The 18,767-nt window shown below is 35.0% G+C and overlaps 2 protein-coding genes across 3 annotated transcripts; both read right to left on the bottom strand.

Annotated features, from left to right (window-relative positions):
* Positions 1-313: 313 nt before the first annotated feature.
* LOC146906237 (scarecrow-like protein 27) lies at positions 314-3,230 on the bottom strand. Of its 2 annotated transcripts, none has more exons than XM_085727774.1 (2): positions 2,999-3,230; positions 314-2,734 (listed from the first exon to the last, which is right to left on the bottom strand). In XM_085727774.1, the coding sequence occupies exons 1-2, from the start codon at positions 3,005-3,007 to the stop codon at positions 524-526; spliced, it is 2,220 nt and encodes a 739-aa protein (XP_085583900.1). In that variant the 5' UTR covers positions 3,008-3,230; the 3' UTR covers positions 314-523. The 2 variants fall into 2 exon arrangements, with proteins under 2 accessions (XP_085583900.1, XP_085583899.1); XM_085727773.1 differs by having other exon boundaries at positions 3,203-3,230.
* Positions 3,231-11,152: 7,922 nt separating this feature from the next.
* LOC146906236 (scarecrow-like protein 22) lies at positions 11,153-14,105 on the bottom strand. Its single transcript, XM_085727775.1, has 2 exons — positions 13,857-14,105; positions 11,153-13,591 (listed from the first exon to the last, which is right to left on the bottom strand). The coding sequence occupies exons 1-2, from the start codon at positions 13,863-13,865 to the stop codon at positions 11,414-11,416; spliced, it is 2,187 nt and encodes a 728-aa protein (XP_085583901.1). The 5' UTR covers positions 13,866-14,105; the 3' UTR covers positions 11,153-11,413.
* Between the last annotated feature and the right edge of the window lie 4,662 nt (positions 14,106-18,767).

Genomic DNA, 18,767 nt, shown 5'->3' with positions numbered 1-18,767 from the left:
CCGCAAACAGTAAACTAATGGTATTTATTTGAGGGAGCTATCTTATGCGGTCATCGCTACAGCATAACTGAATTTGGCAAGGGAGTGAAAATGCTCAATGTGAAACTTAACTTTTGCAAAAACATTCAAACTAACTAAGTTAAGAATCCCCATTCCATGGTGAATACAGAGATAACAAACTGAGCTTATAAACTACAGCATGTTTTTCACAGAGAACCTTCGCGAGGAATCAGGAAAACCACATCAATTTAGGCAACAGAAATGAGACAAAATGCATAAATATAACGCCAATATTCAAAGCAAAACAAATCACTACACATGAAAGAGCTCATAAATTGCCATTCAGTTGCTAATTAAGACATAATACATAATATGTTTACTTCCATCATAAGTGGAAATAACAAAACCTAAACATAGACAAATTAGCATAGAATCATAAGTCAAGGCAAATTCAAGAAAAAAAGATCAATAGAAACAATAATATAAGTTACGAAGCACCTTTGCAAGATTATTCCCTTCACTCTCAGCATCTCCAAGTTGAAACCGAGATGAGATCCTTCCTTTGCCAACACAAGACAAGCGAATTCTGCTTCTTCTCCACATGGAATCCCCTACCAGGAATCCTCTGCACCAAACACTCTGCCTGCGACTCTGTGAAGTTACTAAACGTCAACGGAGAGAACCCTGACGACAAGAGTAGGTTTTTCCAAGGAAGTGTTCTATCCTGCGAACCCAAACGGCCCAAAACAAGCTTCTCAATTGCCGGTTGCAGATAGTATTTCTCGATCATCTGAAGTATATCCGGGTGGACATTGACACAAACAGCATCAAGTGATTCAAGCAAACCGGAATAAGACTGGAGTGCAAAAATCATATGCTGAGGAAACGGTGCATCCGTTCGATCACAACTCCTATCCAATGTTACGACAATTTTAGGCATGAGCTGCTTAACAAATCGAAGCACTAAAGGCAGGTATGAAGGGTAATTTGAGAAAGAGCAAATAGGCAAGTTAACCACAACTGCTTCGCAATCACGTAGTGGCTGCGGCCATGAAACAGAATTCAGAGACTCAAGTGTCAGAATCTCGAGCTCAAATGACATGTTAATTTCACCAGCATATTGCTTCAGATTCTCGTTAGTGAAACTGAGCTCGATTTCGTCGTGGTGTGAGGGCGAAACAAATGCAGTGATCTTGAGTGCAGGTGCACCCCCATTCCTGAGTGCTAACTCCTGCATAAATGAAGACCATTGTCCACCAAAACCAATGTCAAAATCTATTATATGAATTCGATCAAAACCTTCCACAGCTTCAAGCAATGCTTGGTTGGAAGTGAAATTTGCAAACTGCAGAACAGGTGAGATTTCCGAAAATGATTTATAAGCACCAATCTTGAGCAAGAGGCTAGTTGGTGAAAAGCTGTTGTTGTTGTTGCTGTTGTTGACATTTGATTGAAGAAGCAATTGAAATGCCTCCTTAAAATAAAAAGCAGCCCTTTGAAAAGGCTTCCCCATAGGAGACATTTGGTGATTGAGCCGCGCCAATATCCCTTGCGCGTGTTCCGGATTACCGGCGTCTATAAGTTCTGCAGCCTTGAAAAGCTGATCAATTATAGCCTGCTGAAACTGATGCGCCGACACATCTTCGCCGCCGCCACTTCCAGGGTTCCCCATTTTCTGCTTAGGCGCCATTGGCCTCTGCTGCAGATGGTGAGGAAGCAATTGAAGCTGCTGCTGATGTTGCTGCTGCTGATGCTGTTGTTGCCTCCTAAGAAACATCTCTTGACCCGAATCCAAGAAGGGTATCTTCGGAATTTCATAATTTGTTCCACAATTGAGTCTTTTAGCTGGTGGCTGAAGCTGAATCTCTTGGTTTTCTTGCAGCTGAGAATATGTGAAAGGAAAAACCAAACTAGGGTTAGGCATAAACTGAGCTTGGTTTTGGTTCATAACAAACTGATGAGGTAGTTTCTCATCAAGAGACCCAATTGATTGTTGTTGATGCTGATGAAACAAACCACCATGAGAAAGTGAAACTTGTGAAGAACTGAAATTAGGGTTTTGAATTTGATTCATCCCTCTACTACCAAAAGGGAAATCAGAACAAATCTCAGCAGCAGTAGTAGCAATAACAGAAGAAGAATCAATGCTGGTTACAAAGTTATTGTTGTTACCATTTGAAGAAATAGGGTCAAGTACAGAACTTTGTTGATCCATAAAACTAAAACCATTGAATTCAACATCTTGTTGAGAATGAGAATTACTAGTTCCAACTTGTAAAAGCTTGCTTAATCCCATAGATGCATCTTCAATATCTTCCATTATCAATTTCAATATGGAATGATCTTGATCTTGACTTGGTGATTCAGATAACACACTCTCCCAATCTTCCATTCCACATCTTTTACCTTCAACTTGTGGTATGTTTCTGTTGGTATTGTTATCCTTTGCGCCGGTGGTGCTATCGGTAGAAGCGCCGCCTCCGGCGCTACCGTGTGAGGAAGACAGTGTTGAGGATGAAGTAGGAGTGGTTTGTTGATTTGGTTTTTTGAGGTCAAAAACAACAACAGAATTGGGCTCAATGCCCGCATAGCAACAATTTTCCCTCCACCTTTGCAAAAACTGTTCTTGCTGTTGAGAAAACAAATATGAATCTGAAGAAGCAACAACACTTGAACCAAAATCTAACACACCTTTTCCTATGTATTCTTCAAAAGGTAAGGGCATAGCCTTCATCTAAATCAACAACAACCAACACAAGTTTCTTTCAAACAACAATAAAATCAACAACAAAGACAAAATGGGTTTTCTTGTTTTTGTGTAAAAATAATAACTTTAAGAAAATATAAGAAAAAACAAGATCTGAAGTTAAGGTTTTTGTTGTTCCTAGTTCAGACAAAAAAAAACACAGTTGTTGTCAAATGCATGCAGCTTTATTGAACAAACCCATTTTCATAACAACAATAACAACAACAAAAAAGACATACACACACACTTCACCTCATTCATTCTTCTTCTTCATACTTGAACAATGTTTCTCTCTTTCTTCCTTTTTTCACTCAAACACAACACAACACTATTGTCTTTTTTTGATGTTTTTCTCTCTCTTCTTTGTTATGTAATGTAACAAAATGAATGGTTTTCAAAAACAAAACCAAAAACACATAACTATGTTATTGTTGTACAAAAAGAGAAAAGCTTTACTTTCTTTCTCTTGTCCTCCTTGTGTTTTCTTCTGTGGATGGTTGCGTGCAGCATATAAAAGTGGTAAAGTGATTTCTCTCTCTCACTCTTACTCTTGTGTTTTTCTCTCTCCTCTTTTTTTTTTGTCTATGTTAAATTTTTAGGGTTATTTATTGCTTATTATTATGAAATGAAAAAGAAAATATTTATGTGGCTTTTGCCTGTAGACGTTGCTATCTCGCATGGTAGGGTCTTTGTCACACTCTGTCCCCACTTTCAAGATGTAGTGCGCACTATTTGTAGTTCTCCTTTGGGAGAGGTTTATTATCATACTACTATTTCTTTATTCTTTGTTTATGTTAAAACTATAAAATTCAATATATTTTATTTTTTCAATTAAACTCTCAAATATCTCATTTTTGCAACGCACTCAAACTTTGTATACTGTGACTAGAGTTGGGAATAGGCCAAGTCAAGTTAGAATTTGTAAATCGTAAATATGACGTGTCAAATTTGAAGGTTTGAGTTTGATCTGCGACCTATTATAATTTTATTTTTTAGGTTTGAGTTTGATCTTTTGAAAGTCTGTTGTGATATGTTAGCTTTTTTTAATAGACTAACGAACGAATAGACTAATGAGATTAAATTCTCTTTTGATGTTTAACATGAATTTTTAGACAAATTGACTATATATATTATATCATACTAGTCGATAATTTGTGCTACAGCAAGGGCAGTGCGGTTGCGCCGTATTTGTGGTGTGTGTGTGACATTGTGTGATGGTGTGAGATATAATATTAAATAACATAAAAAAACTCTTAAATATTCTTTTTGTTAACCTAAATTAGTTCATCCAAATTGGTATTAGGGACAATCGAACCGAAGACCTTGAGAAGGAGCACACTCTCAGGTCCCAAGCCAATATCACCAAACCAACCCATATGGATTTTAATACTCATAAATATTGCAAATTAGACTATTACAATATCGATAAAAAATTAAAGACATAAGCAAAAAAAATATTAATTTATTTTTATGTCGATGGTATTAAAAAAATATTAATAAAAATAGCAAAAAAGATTCCTTCGTCAAAGAGTTTGTCGTTTGTCATTCTGTAATTAATGTCCACGTCTCGAGCGTGAGATTGAGGGGACATGACCTTTGGTTTCTTGATGCCACGTATAAAGGCTATGATAGCACTTGAGCACCTAGCGCCTTAAGGGCGTCTCGGTTTGCGTTTCCAAGGCATCATCATAATCGTTGATATGATCCTGACGTTTCGGAATCAAGTGCATTTGATCATAACCGTTGGATGTGTGGATGGGTGTGATCTGGGCCATTGATTTGCATAACTAATGAAGAGTTGTACGTGAAGGGTTTCACCGGATCGCGCTCGCTGTATTCTGAATGTTGCGAAGGAAATATAAATAGGTTCATACATATGTTTCGAACACTTTTACATTTCTTCGTATTTTAGCAACTCAAAGGTTTTCAGAAGTTCTTGAGAATTCTAGTGCACTTTAGTCCCTCAACTTCTCTCTCGTAATCCAGTTCTATCATCCGCAACACAGGTTCGTTAACTTCTGTGTTCTTCCTCTGTTTTTCTAGTATGATTACTGTAATTTTTGTTTGTTTAAAACTATAATCTTGCATGAGTAGTTTAGGGTTACTGTTACGGTGGTTTCCACCATTGTTTTGGTGGTTCCCACTGTGTACAAGGAGTTCTAGGACTTAGAGTTTGTTTACATGTCGTATTTTTTAGGGGAAACCGTCGACGATGGGTTAAGATTTAGTTAATAAGTCTTTGACCCATTGCTACCGAAAAAGGGGTTTCCCCGCCATGGGAAGAGTGGTTTTCGCCCTGAGGCTGCCTTACTTGTGGAAAGTTGTCACCTTTTTGTTTTTCTCCCTCCGATCTATTGTCATTTCGCGAAGATGTTCAATCCCTTCCTCGCCATGGTCGATCTAATAGGTGAATGAAGGGTGGATCTGACTGTTTAGATTAATTGTTTCCCTTTCCTTATCTTTCAGGTTATTCATGGCCGATACTTCCTGGATAGGAGACGAACCGTTAGAAATGGTGTCTGCTTTCGCGTCGAATGGAACGAAGGAAGTTCCTTTCGACTTCATAGGGAGGAATGAGGATTTGGAGGATGTGATTCTAAGTGCCTCAGATAGAATGTGCTCGCACTTCCCAGATTACTCCTTCCCTATGTACGAAGGGGTTTTCAAATACATAAGTTTTCGATTATCGTTCTCTGATTTCCAGTGGGAAGTCTTCAGGTGGACCAAACTGTTTCCACCTCAGATTCATCCCAATTCTTATGTTTTTATGCGGGCATTTGAATTGGTGTGCCAGCACTTGAAAGTCGCCCCCTCCAAGAACGTTTTCTCTACCCTTTTTACTGTGCAGCGAGGGTCAGAGAAGGGGGAGGTTTTGGCTGGGTTTCTTTTCGCCAAAAAGAAAAACTGCTTGGCGTCTTTGCGAGGAAGGTGTGAAGTTTTAAGGAGCACTTATTTTTCGTGAAGCCGAGAAGTGAAGCTGCCATTAATAACCTAGTGCGGGCTGCGGGGGAGCCTTCAGTGGCTGGGGGTGAATCTTCTGCACGTGTTACCTTTTTCCCCTTAGGGTGGTGTGGAGACCACTATCAATATGAATCCAAGGACTATGGGTGAACTCTCGCTCTGCTGTCCGAGGACGAGAGAGAAGCTCATGATATGATGTGGGCTTATGTGAGGGCATTTGTACCTACTAGGTCGGTGGGGTGCCGATGGGAATGAGGTCATTGTGCCTCGCTTTATCAACACCTACGACCTGATGTTGGCGGAGGATCCGATGGATCTGCTTGGTAGAATATTTTCTTTGTTCTTTCCCATTTGTTCCATCTTTTTCGTCTTGCATTTCTAACAAGTTTTTGTACTTTGTGATCGCAGGAAAAATGAAGGACATTCAAGAGTTGGAAAACAAGACGAACAAGAAGCTAGCCAAGTGGAAGAAGAAAGACGTCCACTCCGTGGACCACCTGATTGTCGGGGCGGTCTCTGGTACTTCTTCCAGTCTGGTGGTGGACCTGGTCAGGGATGACCGCGCAGGGGAAAAAGCTGCTGAATCCACCAAGAGGAAGAGGGTGGAGACGGCTGACAAAGGGGCGAGCTCGCCTGTCAACGTTGTTCCTCTTCGCTCTGAGGGGGGACTTATTACAATTGCCCAGTGTATGGTTTGAGCTGGACCGTTATGGACCTACCACAACCTTTTGCCTGAATGACCCGGAGTTAAAGGTTATTCAGGACCTTGGAACCGCTGGCCGGAGCAGGGCGATGACCGAAGGGATTATCGCTGCGATGAAGGCCTTGGAAATAGCGGTGGTCGTGAATAACGCCTCAATTGAAGGGGGGTCATGTCTGAGGTGTTGGAGAAGGAAATGAATGCCCTTTTGACCAAAGTGTCCAAGATGAAGGAAGATGTTGCCAATGCAAAGACTGTGTTGAATGGAAAGACAGTCGGATTGTTGCGCTGGAAAAACAGGTGGCGGGTGTTTAGAAGGCTATAGAGGAGGCGATCGAGGCTAAGGATAAGCTTGCTGAAGAGAAGAGATCTCTCGAGGAATCCCGCAAATCCTTTCTTCATGAGGAGGATGAACCCGCCGACACGGCTACCTTGGACCGATCCGGCCTTTTGGACAGGATTAGGGTCCTTGAGACCAACCTGTTGGGCGCCGCGGAGCATGGGTTAAACAACGTGGTTGCTCAGCTGAAGGTTGTGAATCCCTGCGTGGAGTTGTGTGTTGAGAGGATCGGCTTCCTCAAATGGGTTGAAAACAGAGTGATCGTGTCCCCCTTCTAAGATTGATGTTGATGGGCATGTCGATGACGCCCAAGCCACTGAAGCATTGTAAATTTCTTCTTTTTTTGAACAATTTACTTTTTGCCGTGATCGGTCTGTGTGTCAATGACATTATGCGCCCTTCGTGGTTAGCACCAAAATTATGTAATTTATATTTTGGTTTGCTGTTTTATTCGCTCGTTTTTATCATGTTTGCTTGAAAATGTATGTTTTTATTTCCAAGTATGATGAGTGATCCGAGTGCTCGTTGCGTGAGGCTTTTGCGATAGAATTTGTTTTAAATCCTAAATTTGTTTTAAATCCTAAGTGTTTTTGTCATTCTTTTTTAAAAGAAAATTAAGGCAAGAATAATTAATTATAATCACAATGAGAAGCCAAACATCTCTCTCATGCAACATGGCCTCAATCATTAAATATTATGATTGTGTTTTTTGAAAGGTTAAATGAAAGGCTTTCAAGGTTAAAGATAGAGAAAAGCTTAAACTAAATTAGAAGGGCGTCCACTATCGACCCATGTGATTACATTAGAGAGGTTGATTAAAAAAATAAGGGTTAATATGTCTTTACCTCCTGTAATTTGGGCGAGTTCCAGTTTACCCTCTGTAAAACAAATTAGATTCCAACCCTGTAATATGAAGATTCTTTCGTTTTAGACCTTGATGCCATCTAATTAGACAAAAACGCTGACGCGGCACACTGACTGTGTCATTTTGATGACGTGACATGCTGAATTGGCTTTTATATTTCTTTTTCATTTATTTTATTAAGTTGTTTTCTTAAGCTGTTTAAAATTCAAATAAAAAAAAAAGGAAAAATTGTAGAATTTCACATTCATCCTTTCATTCTCCAGATCCAAAACTTCTCATAATCTCATCTGCTTCTCTTGAAAAATCCAGCATTGTCAATTTCGAAACATCTATCAAACCCACCAATTTTAATTTCGAAAAATTTATCAAACCCATTTTCTATACTCATAAATCCATCAAAAATCTATAAAATTCATCGCATTAGGATGCTACAAGAAAAGTACAAAAAATGAAGCCACTAGAAGCCTTACCTTACCCTTTTCTTCATCCTGACCCATTTTCCAGATGTTCTTGTCCCTTTTGTTCTCTTGCGTCAATGTCTCACTTGCACCCCCAATTTCTTGCTATGGATTCAGTAGTTTGAAAGTGTCATACTTGCAAACAAGCTTTCATATCTTCGTTGTGAAAACCTATGATGCCTAAAAAATTGTATCTGACAATGGTTATGGTTTTCAATTGAAATTCTGGATTCAAGCTTTTTTGTGAAGCATTGTTGAAATTCTGGATTCAACAAATGGTTAGCGTTTGATTCGAAAATGGGTACAACAATTTGGAAGAATTGATCAAAAAATGGGTTTAGCAATTTGGTAGGTTTGTGTTGATGAAGATTTGTGTTGTTGATGTGTTGCTATCGTTGTTGTGTTGTTTTTGTGTTGTATTTCTTGCGTTGATTATCAAGATGAACATGAGAGAGAAATACATGAACAAGATGAAGAATTTGATGTTGTGGTGTTGTGTTGTTTTTGCTGCAGCTGTGTTGTTGTTCTTGTGTTGGTGTATTGTTGCTGCTGTTCATGTGTTGTTCATGTTCTTGATTTTAAATTGTAATTTTTTAAAAAATAATTGTTAATTAATAGAAAAACAGCTGAAAAAATATTAAATGAAAAGAATTATAAATGCCAAGTAATCATGCCACGTAATCAAAATTGCACAGTCAGCGTACCACGTCAGCATTTTTGTCTAGTCATATGGCCCCATGGTCTAAAACGAAATAATCTTCATATATTACAGGGTTGGAATCTAAACTTGTTATTTTATAGGGGGTAAAGCGGAACTCGTCCAAATTACAAGGGAGTAGATACATATTAACCCAAAAAATAATTTAGCAAAACAACTTCTAGTTCAATGTATTTATAATTCACAAGCGTTGGCATGCCCAAATAAAACGATACACAATGTCTTGAATGTTCAGCCACACAGATTATGATAATGGTTTCCACCAAAAGAAAGATTATGATAATGGTAATAATTTAATAAAGGTGAAATAAATGTAGTACCACCTTACTTAACCCCATTATGATTGACTATAACATAATTATTATTTTTTGAGGAAACTATAACATAATTATTAAAAATTGAAGATTAGTTAATATGCAATGGATACAGGTAGTCCAGAATTTAGGTGTCACAATCCTGCAAAATATTAGTATTTTTTTTTTCATTTCAAGCTACCCTTGGTGATTGATTCATACAAGCAAATGAATCATAACAGGAAAATTGAAAAAATAAATGTTGATTTAAAAACTTGAGCTAATGAAGTTTTTTACATGAACATTAATTTTTTTTTTCAATTTAGACATTAAATTAGTATTTAAGGCATCTATTTCACTCTTAATTAATCTCAAATAATAATTGATCAATAAAGTATATGAAAATCCGTCTAATATATTGACAAAATGTTCCCTCAAAAAAATTATTGACAAAATGCTAGGCACTAACCAAAAAATTTATACTTCAAAAAACAATTTGACTAATTTCATATTTACATATATCCAGGAGTCTTTCATGAAAGAAAAAAATGAGAGGGAGTGTTGAGAAACTGAATCAGGGGGTTATATACTTTTATTTTAGATTGGAATCCTAAAACAAAATCAAGATTCATCGGTGGCAAGTAGACAAAGGTGGCCCGAAACACGGTCAAGATCTCCGAGCCCCGTTTTAGAGGCACAACAAAAGCCTATGTTTGGTTCCACGTTTTCTTCTTTATTCTCGGGTCGCATCTCCATGGCTTGTTCAACGTGATTTCTCGAAGCAACAAATTATTTAGGTGTTCAGCCACACCAGACGCACAATGATACAGTGGTTTGGTTAAAAACCAAACAAACACACATTGAATAACTCTCCAAGGAGTCGTGGAATAACATCTAAGGTCTCATGCCTTGCAGTTTCTATCAGGTTTAAGGTGGTTTGGTTGAAAACCAAACAATCTCAGTTAGGTCCATACTACTAGATTGGAGCATACATAACTTCTTTTGAAGTAGCCACAAAATATAGTACAAAAGGAACAAGACATGCTAAAACTCTATTATATGGCCTTTAATCCACTAGACCAAAATGCATACAAATTTCACCACCTTTTTGTTTTGTCCTGCACTACTTTTGAGATGCATCCAATTCTCAATTACGTGTCTAATTCTAACATAGTATTGTCCCAACCAATCTCTGACCTAATATCTAGCTATAGCTGGTTTCAATCTATAGAGATTTGTATTTACAAAACACAATTATTTCCACATGATATTTGTGTAGATTCAGTAACAATGATCAAACTAATGGTTTATTTTTTTATTTTAAAAAATTGAAAACAGATTATATTAGAGGGGGCACACTCAATGAAGGGTTGGGGAGGACCGCCAACTTGCCAAGTCGCACGAGGTGCGAGCAGAAGGCCTAACCATCCCTTTCAACCGCAAACGGTGAACTACTGGTATTTGTTCGAGGAAGCTATCTTATTAAGAGGCTGAAGGGTAGTCTGAGTGAAAGAATCATAAGAAAAGTAGCTATAGAATGAGATGCAGAGTAGAACCACTAAGATATGAAAATTATTATGATCATTCTCCTATCTATGTTATCAATGATTAAGACAACACATGGAATAATTATTCATGAAACATAAAACATACTTAACATGCACTTTTTCATAGTGGCAAGAGGAAATGGATTCCCTGCAATCACATATTCAAGTATTCAAGTTGTTGCAGATATGGACCGGCCAATCTTTTGTTTGGACGGTCCCCACATTTTAACTGTATTTTGAATCTGTTTTGCAAAGTTGGAATACAAGTTGTCGTGTGACTGCGTAAATATGAGGCCATCGCTAAAGCATAACTCAATTTGGCAAGGGAGTAAAAAAGCTCAATGTGAAACTTAACTTTTGCAAAAACATTCAAACTAACTAAGTTAAAATCCCCATTCCATGGTGAATAGTAGAGAGATAACAAACTGAGCTTATAAACTACAGCATGTTTTTCAGAGACAACCTTTGTGAGGAATCAAGCAAAGCCTTAATCATGAAAACCACATCAATTTAGGCAACAGAAATGAGACAAAACGCATAAATATAACGCTAATATTCAAAGCAAAACAAATCACTACACATAGAAGAGCTCATAAATTGCCATTCAGTTGCTAATTAAGACATAGTACATAATATGTTTACTTCCATCATAAGTGGAAATAACAAAACCTAAACATAGACAAATTAGCATTGAATCATAAGTCAAGGCAAATTCAAGAAAAAAAGATCAATAGAAACAGTAATATAAGTTATGAAGCACCTTTGCAAGATTGTTCCCTTCACTCTCAGCATCTCCAAGTTGAAACCGAGATGAGATCCTTCCTTTGCCAACACAAGACAAGTGAGTTCTGCTTCTTCTCCACATGGAATCCCCTACCAGGAATCCTCTGCACCAAACACTCTGCCTGCGACTCTGTGAAGTTACTAAATGTCAACGGCGAGAACCCTGATGACAAGAGTAGGTTTTTCCAGGGAAGTGTTCTATCCTGCGAGCGCAAACGGCCCAAAACAAGCTTCTCAACTGCCGGTTGAAGATAGTATTTCTCGATCATCTGAAGGACATCCGGGTGGACATTAACACTAACAGCATCAAGTGATTCAAGCAAACCGGAATAAGACTGGAGTGCAAAAATCATGTGCTGAGGAAACGGTGCATCCGTTCGATCACAACTCCTATCCAATGTTACGACAATTTTAGGCATTAGCTGCTTCACGAATCGAAGCACTAAAGGCAGGTATGAAGGGTAATTTGAGAAAGAGCAAATAGGCAAGTTAACCACAACTGCTTCGCAATCACGTAGTGGCTGCGGCCATGAAACAGAATTCAGAGACTCAAGTGTCAGAATCTCGAGCTCAAATGACATGTTAATTTCACCAGCATATTGCTTCAGATTCTCGTTAGTGAAACTGAGCTCAATTTCATCGTGGTGTGAGGGCGAAACAAATGCAGTGATCTTGAGTGCAGGTGCACCACCATTCCTTAGTGCTAACTCCTGCATAAATGAAGACCATTGTCCACCAAAACCAATATCAAAATCTATTATGTGAATTCGATCGAAACCTTCCACAGCTTCAAGCAATGCTTGGTTGGAAGTGAAATTTGCAAACTGCAGAACAGGTGAGATTTCTGAGAATGATTTATAAGCACCAATCTTGAGCAAGAGGCTAGTTGGTGAAAAGCTGTTGTTGTTGCTGTTGTTGACATTTGATCGAAGAAGCAATTGAAATGCCTCCTTAAAATAAAAGGCAGCCCTTTGAAAAGGCTTCCCCATAGGAGAAATTTGGTGATTGAGCCGCGCCAATATCCCGTGCGCGTGTTCCGGATTACCGGCGTCTATAAGTTCTGCAGCCTTGAAAAGCTGATCAATTATAGCCTGCTGAAACTGATGAGCCGATACATCTTCGCCGCCGCCGCTTCCAGGGTTCCCCATTTTCTGCTTAGGGGCCATTGGCCTCTGCTGCAGATGGTGAGGAACCAGTTGAAGCTGCTGCTGATGTTGTTGCCTCTTGAGAAACATCTCTTGACCTGAATCCAAAAACGGTATCTTTGGAATTTCATAATTTGTTCCACAATTGAGTCTTTTAGCCGGTGGCTGAAGCTGAATCTCTCGGTTTTCTTGCAGCTGAGAGTATGTGTAAGGAAACACCAAACTAGGGTTAGGCATAAACTGAGCTTGGTTTTGGTTCATAACAAACTGATGAGGTAGCTTCTCATCAAGAGACCCAATTGATTGTTGTTGATGCTGATGAAACAAACCACCATGAGAAAGTGAAACTTGTGAAGAACTGAAATTAGGGTTTTGAATTTGATTCATCCCTCTACTACCAAAAGGGAAATCAGAACAAATCTCAGCAGCAGTAGCAGTGGTAGCAACAACAGAAGAAGAATCAATGCTAGTTACAAAGTTACCATTTGAAGAAATAGGGTCAAGTACAGAACTTTGTTGATCCATAAAACTAAAACCATTGAATTCAACATCTTGTTGAGAATGAGAATTACTAGTTCCAACTTGTAAAAGCTTGCTTAATCCCATAGATGCATCTTCAATATCTTCCATTATCAATTTCAATATGGAATGATCTTGATCTTGACTTGGTGATTCAGATAACACACTCTCCCAATCCTCCATTCCACATCTTTTACCTTCAACTTGTGGTATGTTTTTGTTGGCTGCAGCGCCGGTGGTGCTATCGGTGGAAGCACCGCCTCCGGCGCTACCGTGTGAGGAAGACAGTGTTGAGGATGAAGTAGGAGTGGTTTGTTGATTTGGTTTTTTGAGGTCAAAAACAACAACAGAATTGGGCTCAATGCCCGCATAGCAACAATTTTCCCTCCACCTTTGCAAAAACTGTTCTTGCTGTTGTGAAAACAAATATGAATCTGAAGAAGCAACAACACTTGAACCAAAATCTAACACACCTTTTCCTATGTATTCTTCAAAGGGTAAGGGCATAGCCTTCATCTAAATCAACAACAACAACCAACACAAGTTTCTTTCAAACAACAATAAAATCAACAACAAAGACAAAATGGGTTTTCTTGTTTTTGTGTAAAAATAATAACTTTAAGAAAATATAAGAAAAAACAAGATCTGAAGTTAAGGTTTTTGTTGTTCCTAGTTCAGCAAAAAAACACAGATGTTGTCAAATGCATGCAGCTTTATTGAGCAAACCCATTTTCATAAGAACAACAATAATACCAACAAAAGACATAAACACACACGTCACCTCATTCATTCTTCTTCTTCATACTTGAACAATGTTTCTTCCTTTTTTCACTCAAACACAACACAACACTATTGTCTTTTTCTGATGTTTTTCTCTCTCTTCTTTGCTATGTAATGTAACAAAATAAATGGTTTCAAAAACAAAACCAAAAACTCATAACTATGTTGTTGTTGTTGTAGAAGTAGTGATGTGCACAGTACAAAAAGAGAAAAGCTTTACTTTCTTTCTCTTGTCCTCCTTGCGTTCTCTGCTGTGGATGGATTGCGTGCAGCATATAAAAGTGGTAAAGTGATTTCTCTCTCTCTCACTCTTGTGTTTCTCTCTGGTTTTTTTCTACTCCGTCCGTTTTAAAATGAGTGTCGCTTTAGCCAAAAAAATTTATTTCAAAATGACTGTCACTTTCGATTTTCAATGCAATAATAACTTTTTCTTTTCAATTGTACTTCCAAAGTATTATTTTTTCTTTAATGAAAAACAAACCAATAGTTGATTAGGATAATTTGGTAAAATTGCTATGACATTTGACTACTTTACTCCATTCCTTAATCTGTGTGCAATTGGCTAAAGCGACACTCATTTTGAAACGGAGAGAGTATATGTTAAATTTTGATTTAAATATGTGTTTAGTCTTACATTTTCACACAATTTTGTTATTGGTTCGTGCGTTTTTTTTTTGCATTGATCCTTGCATTTTGTAAAATTTTTGGTTTTAGTTCCTCTGTAATCTAATGGTGTGCTGCGTGGGTCAATCATGACACGCCACGTGGCACAATATAAGACAAAAAAATTCATGACACGCCACGTGGCATAATAAAAGACAAAAAAATTCAACTTTTTAATAATTATTTTATTCATTATTTTTTACTTAAAAATATCATTAGAGCATCCACAATGGTAGTCCAGTAATAGGGACTCCTTAAATTGATCCTACGTGTACACATCCCTTATTTATAATTTTTTTAATAAAAATATCTATTAAGGACTCAATGACTAATGGGAGGTCCTTACTTGACAAGGACCACTCCCCGTTAAGGACCTGCATTGGAGGAAGAAAAAATGAGTCCCCATTAAGGAACGGGTAACTATATAAGGACCATATCTTCTAGGCAACTAACGGGTCCCACGTTTAAAAGAAGTAATAAGATATGTTCTATGTGGTCCCGCTTACAAAAGAAGTAATAATTTAATAATTAATAGTTGTTTTAATTTCAAAAAAAAAATTTAATAGTTGTTTTAAATATTATTTTATCTGTTTGTAATCATTTTAAATAAAATGTAATTCATGTAAATATTTGTTATTATTTTTTAATGAAGGAATGTAAAATTTGTAATGTTAATTTTTCCATTTTCAAATTATTAGCAAACTTGGCAGAAATTTAAGTTCATACGAATAAATAAATATTTTATAATTTAATGTTTTTTAAGGATTATAATTAAATATTATGTAGTAATTTATAATTTAATAAATAAATTATTTTAGTTTAATGATGTAAAGTTAGTGGGGCATATTTAAATACTTTTTATTGGAGTTCTTATTAGTGTACTTCAATTTGAGCCATTGAGTCTTTAATAGGTACTTTTATTAAAATATTATAAATAAATGATGAGTAACGTGGGGTCCATTTAAGGAGTCCCTATTAAGGAATTACCATTGTGGATGTTCTTAGTCCCTACACTTTCAACATTTTTTTTATATTAGTCCCTGCACTTTGGTATTGGTCCCTGAATTTTTTATTTTATTTTTTAAAAAACTTTTAATGAAATTATTATGTTTTAATTATTTTTTGTTCATTATTTTTAAAACTTTATTAGATTTCCAAAAACATATTTTTTTTGAAATCCAATTATTTGTCATACATTATAAATATTTCAAAATTAAATTTTGGATCTTTTATTAAAAGGACGTATATTTTCGGGATATTCTTACTAATTCTGCAATTCAGTGCTAGTTTCGTCAAAGAAGATAGTCTAATGACTCAATTTAAAAAAAAAAAAGATTAAAAATATGATTTTTTTGCTTATTATAAAAAAAATTAAATAATGATCAAACGCAATTTATACACTCTAAAATGTTTTTAGAAAGGTTTCCTTGTGTATTTTGAATACAACACCTAAACAATGATTAAAAGTGATGATAAAATCATTGAAAGTATTGTCTTGTGTATTTATCAAAGTATTGTCTTTTATAAACATTGAAAGTATTTTCATTGGCTGATGATAAACACCCAATGTTAATTATAGAAATAAACCAAAACATAATATTTTCAATTAATTACTTTATAGAAATGATTAAGTATTGTGTTACATTTAAAACTTAATTTTTTTTAAAAAGTTTTTTCTGATTTTATTTTTTTTATGATTATTCTCAATAAAAATAATGAACAAAACAATATTTAAAACATAATAATTTCATTGAAAGTTAAAAAAAAAAAAAGTTCAAGGACCAATAGCAAAGTGCAGGAACTAACGTAAAAAAATGTTGAAAGTGTAGGGACTGGTGATATTTTTAAGTAAAAAAAATAATGAATAAAATAATAATTAAAAAGTTGATTTTTTTTGTCTTTTAGTGTGTCATGTGTCGTGTCATGATTGACCTACGTGACACACCGTTAGTTTTGATTTTCTTTTTAACTGAGAATTAACAGAAGAACTAAAACCAAAAATTTTATAAAATACATGGATCAATGTCAATCCAAAATACCAATTTCAAAATTCGGTGAAAATGCTGGGACTAAACACAGCCTTAAATTTTTAGGGTAATTTACTGCATATAATGAAATGAAAAAGAAAATATTTATGTGGCTTTTGTCTGTAGACGTTGTTATCTCGCATGGTAGGTAGGGTCTTTGTCACAATCTGTCCCCACTTACAAGATGTAGTGCGCACTATTTGTAGTTCTCCTTTGGGAGAGGTTTATTATCACACTTCTATTTCTTTATACTATATTCCGTTTTTATGTTAAACTAAAAAATGCAATGTCTTTTATTTTTTTTTTCAATTAAACTCTCAAATATCTCATTTTTGTCACGCACTCAAACTTTGTATATTGTGATTAGGGTCGGAAATAGACTAAGTCATGTTAGATTTTGCAAGTCTCAAGTTTGACGTATAAAATTTTTGGAGGTTTAAGTTTGATTTGCAGCTTATTATAAACTTACATTTTAGACTTGAGTCTGGTCTTTTGAAAGTCTATTATGACATGTTAGCCTTTTTAGAAACTTATTTCATGTTAACATCTTTAAAATATGTATGTGATCTAAATTTAAATAGACTAACAAACTAATAGACCAATGAAATTAAACTCTCTTTTTATGTTTCACATAAATTTTTAGACAATTTGACTATATAATTATATCATACTAGTCAATAACTTGTGTTATAGCACGGGCAGTGCGACTGTTGTGGGGTGTGTGACACTGTGTGATGGTATGACATATAATACTAAATAACAAAAAAAAAATACTCATAAATATTACAAATTAGACTATTACAATAATAATACAAAAAATTAAAGATATAAGCAGAAAAAATATTAATTTTTAAGACGACGGCATTAAAATAATATTAATTAAAATAAAAGCATGGAATTAATAGTAATTTGTTTATTTTATATTCGAAAACCTATTAAAATATTTGTATCACGCCCGTCGCAAATTTTATATTTCTATATTTGCGGATATCATAATATTATTCTCTTTTTTACGTCAACAATATTTAAAAACAATAATTTTAACTTTTTCCAAAAAAATATTTTAAAACCATAATTTTAACTAATTATTCTCATGGATCCTATAAAAATACCTTCTTTTTTTTTTAAAACTGGGTCCCGTAAAAATACATATACTCGCATGTATTTTTATTAATGTAAAATCCTTATATGCCATATATTTTATAAAAAAAATAGGTTATTTAAGTTTCATAAATAAACTTCTTCAAAAAAAAAAAAAAGTTTCATAAATAAACATATATTGATATATTCTCGTAAAAATACATACACTCCCATATATTTTTAATGAATTATAGTCTCTACGCTCACATATATTCAATGTTTTGATAAAAATTGAAGTTTAAAAAATCATAGCCATTGTATTATAAAATTGTTCCTATTTTATACGTGAAGAAAACAGTTCATATATTCCTATTTGGGTTAATATGTCTTTACCCCTTGTAATTTGGGCGAGTTCCGATTTACCCCCTGTAAAAAAAAGTTTAGATTTCGTCCCTGAAATATGACGATTCTTTCGAAAACGACCATGGTCCCATCTGACACACTCCACTTGCTGACGTGGCATGCCACTGTATATTTAATTTAGTTTTTTTTTACCTTGGCATGTGTGCAATTCTTTAACACTTCATTAATTCTTTTTTTTTTTAAATAAATCAGAATTGGGAAAAAAACAGAAAAAATATTAAAAATAAAAAAGTCAGATTTTTTAAAAAAAAATAAAAATCAGAATTTTAAAAAAGAAAAAAATCAGATAAAATTCATATTTTTATTTTGAAAATTAAGTTCCAGATTTTTTTTTTAAAAAACCTTCCTAATTTCAGAAAAAAAAAATATGATTTTTTTTATTTTTTATCAAGTTCCAGAATTATTTTTAAAATTCTTCCTAATTTCGAAAAAAATATAATTTTTTTTATTTTTTAATTTGGTAAAAGAATTCATAAAAATTTACGAATAAATTTTTTGAATTCTTTTCTAAATTCTAACTTAATACATTTCCCATCAATGAAATGAAAATCCATATGATATTACCATTTCTATTCTCGAACTTAATAAATTTCAAAATTTCCTAAAAAATTATACAAAAATTTCAAAAAAAAATTGAATTAAATTAAAATTATTAATTTCGGAAAAAAATAAAATTATCTAATTTTTTTCGAGATTAAAGAATTAGAAAAAAATTCAAA

The sequence above is a fragment of the Medicago sativa genome, chromosome 7, assembly GCF_051527215.1.
Source record: "Medicago sativa cultivar Bolivia chromosome 7, Bolivia_mono, whole genome shotgun sequence".
NCBI classification, from domain to species: Eukaryota; Viridiplantae; Streptophyta; class Magnoliopsida; order Fabales; family Fabaceae; genus Medicago; species Medicago sativa.
The sequence above is the reverse complement of the archived record's forward strand: the minus strand, read 5'-3'. Positions and strand labels throughout refer to the sequence as shown.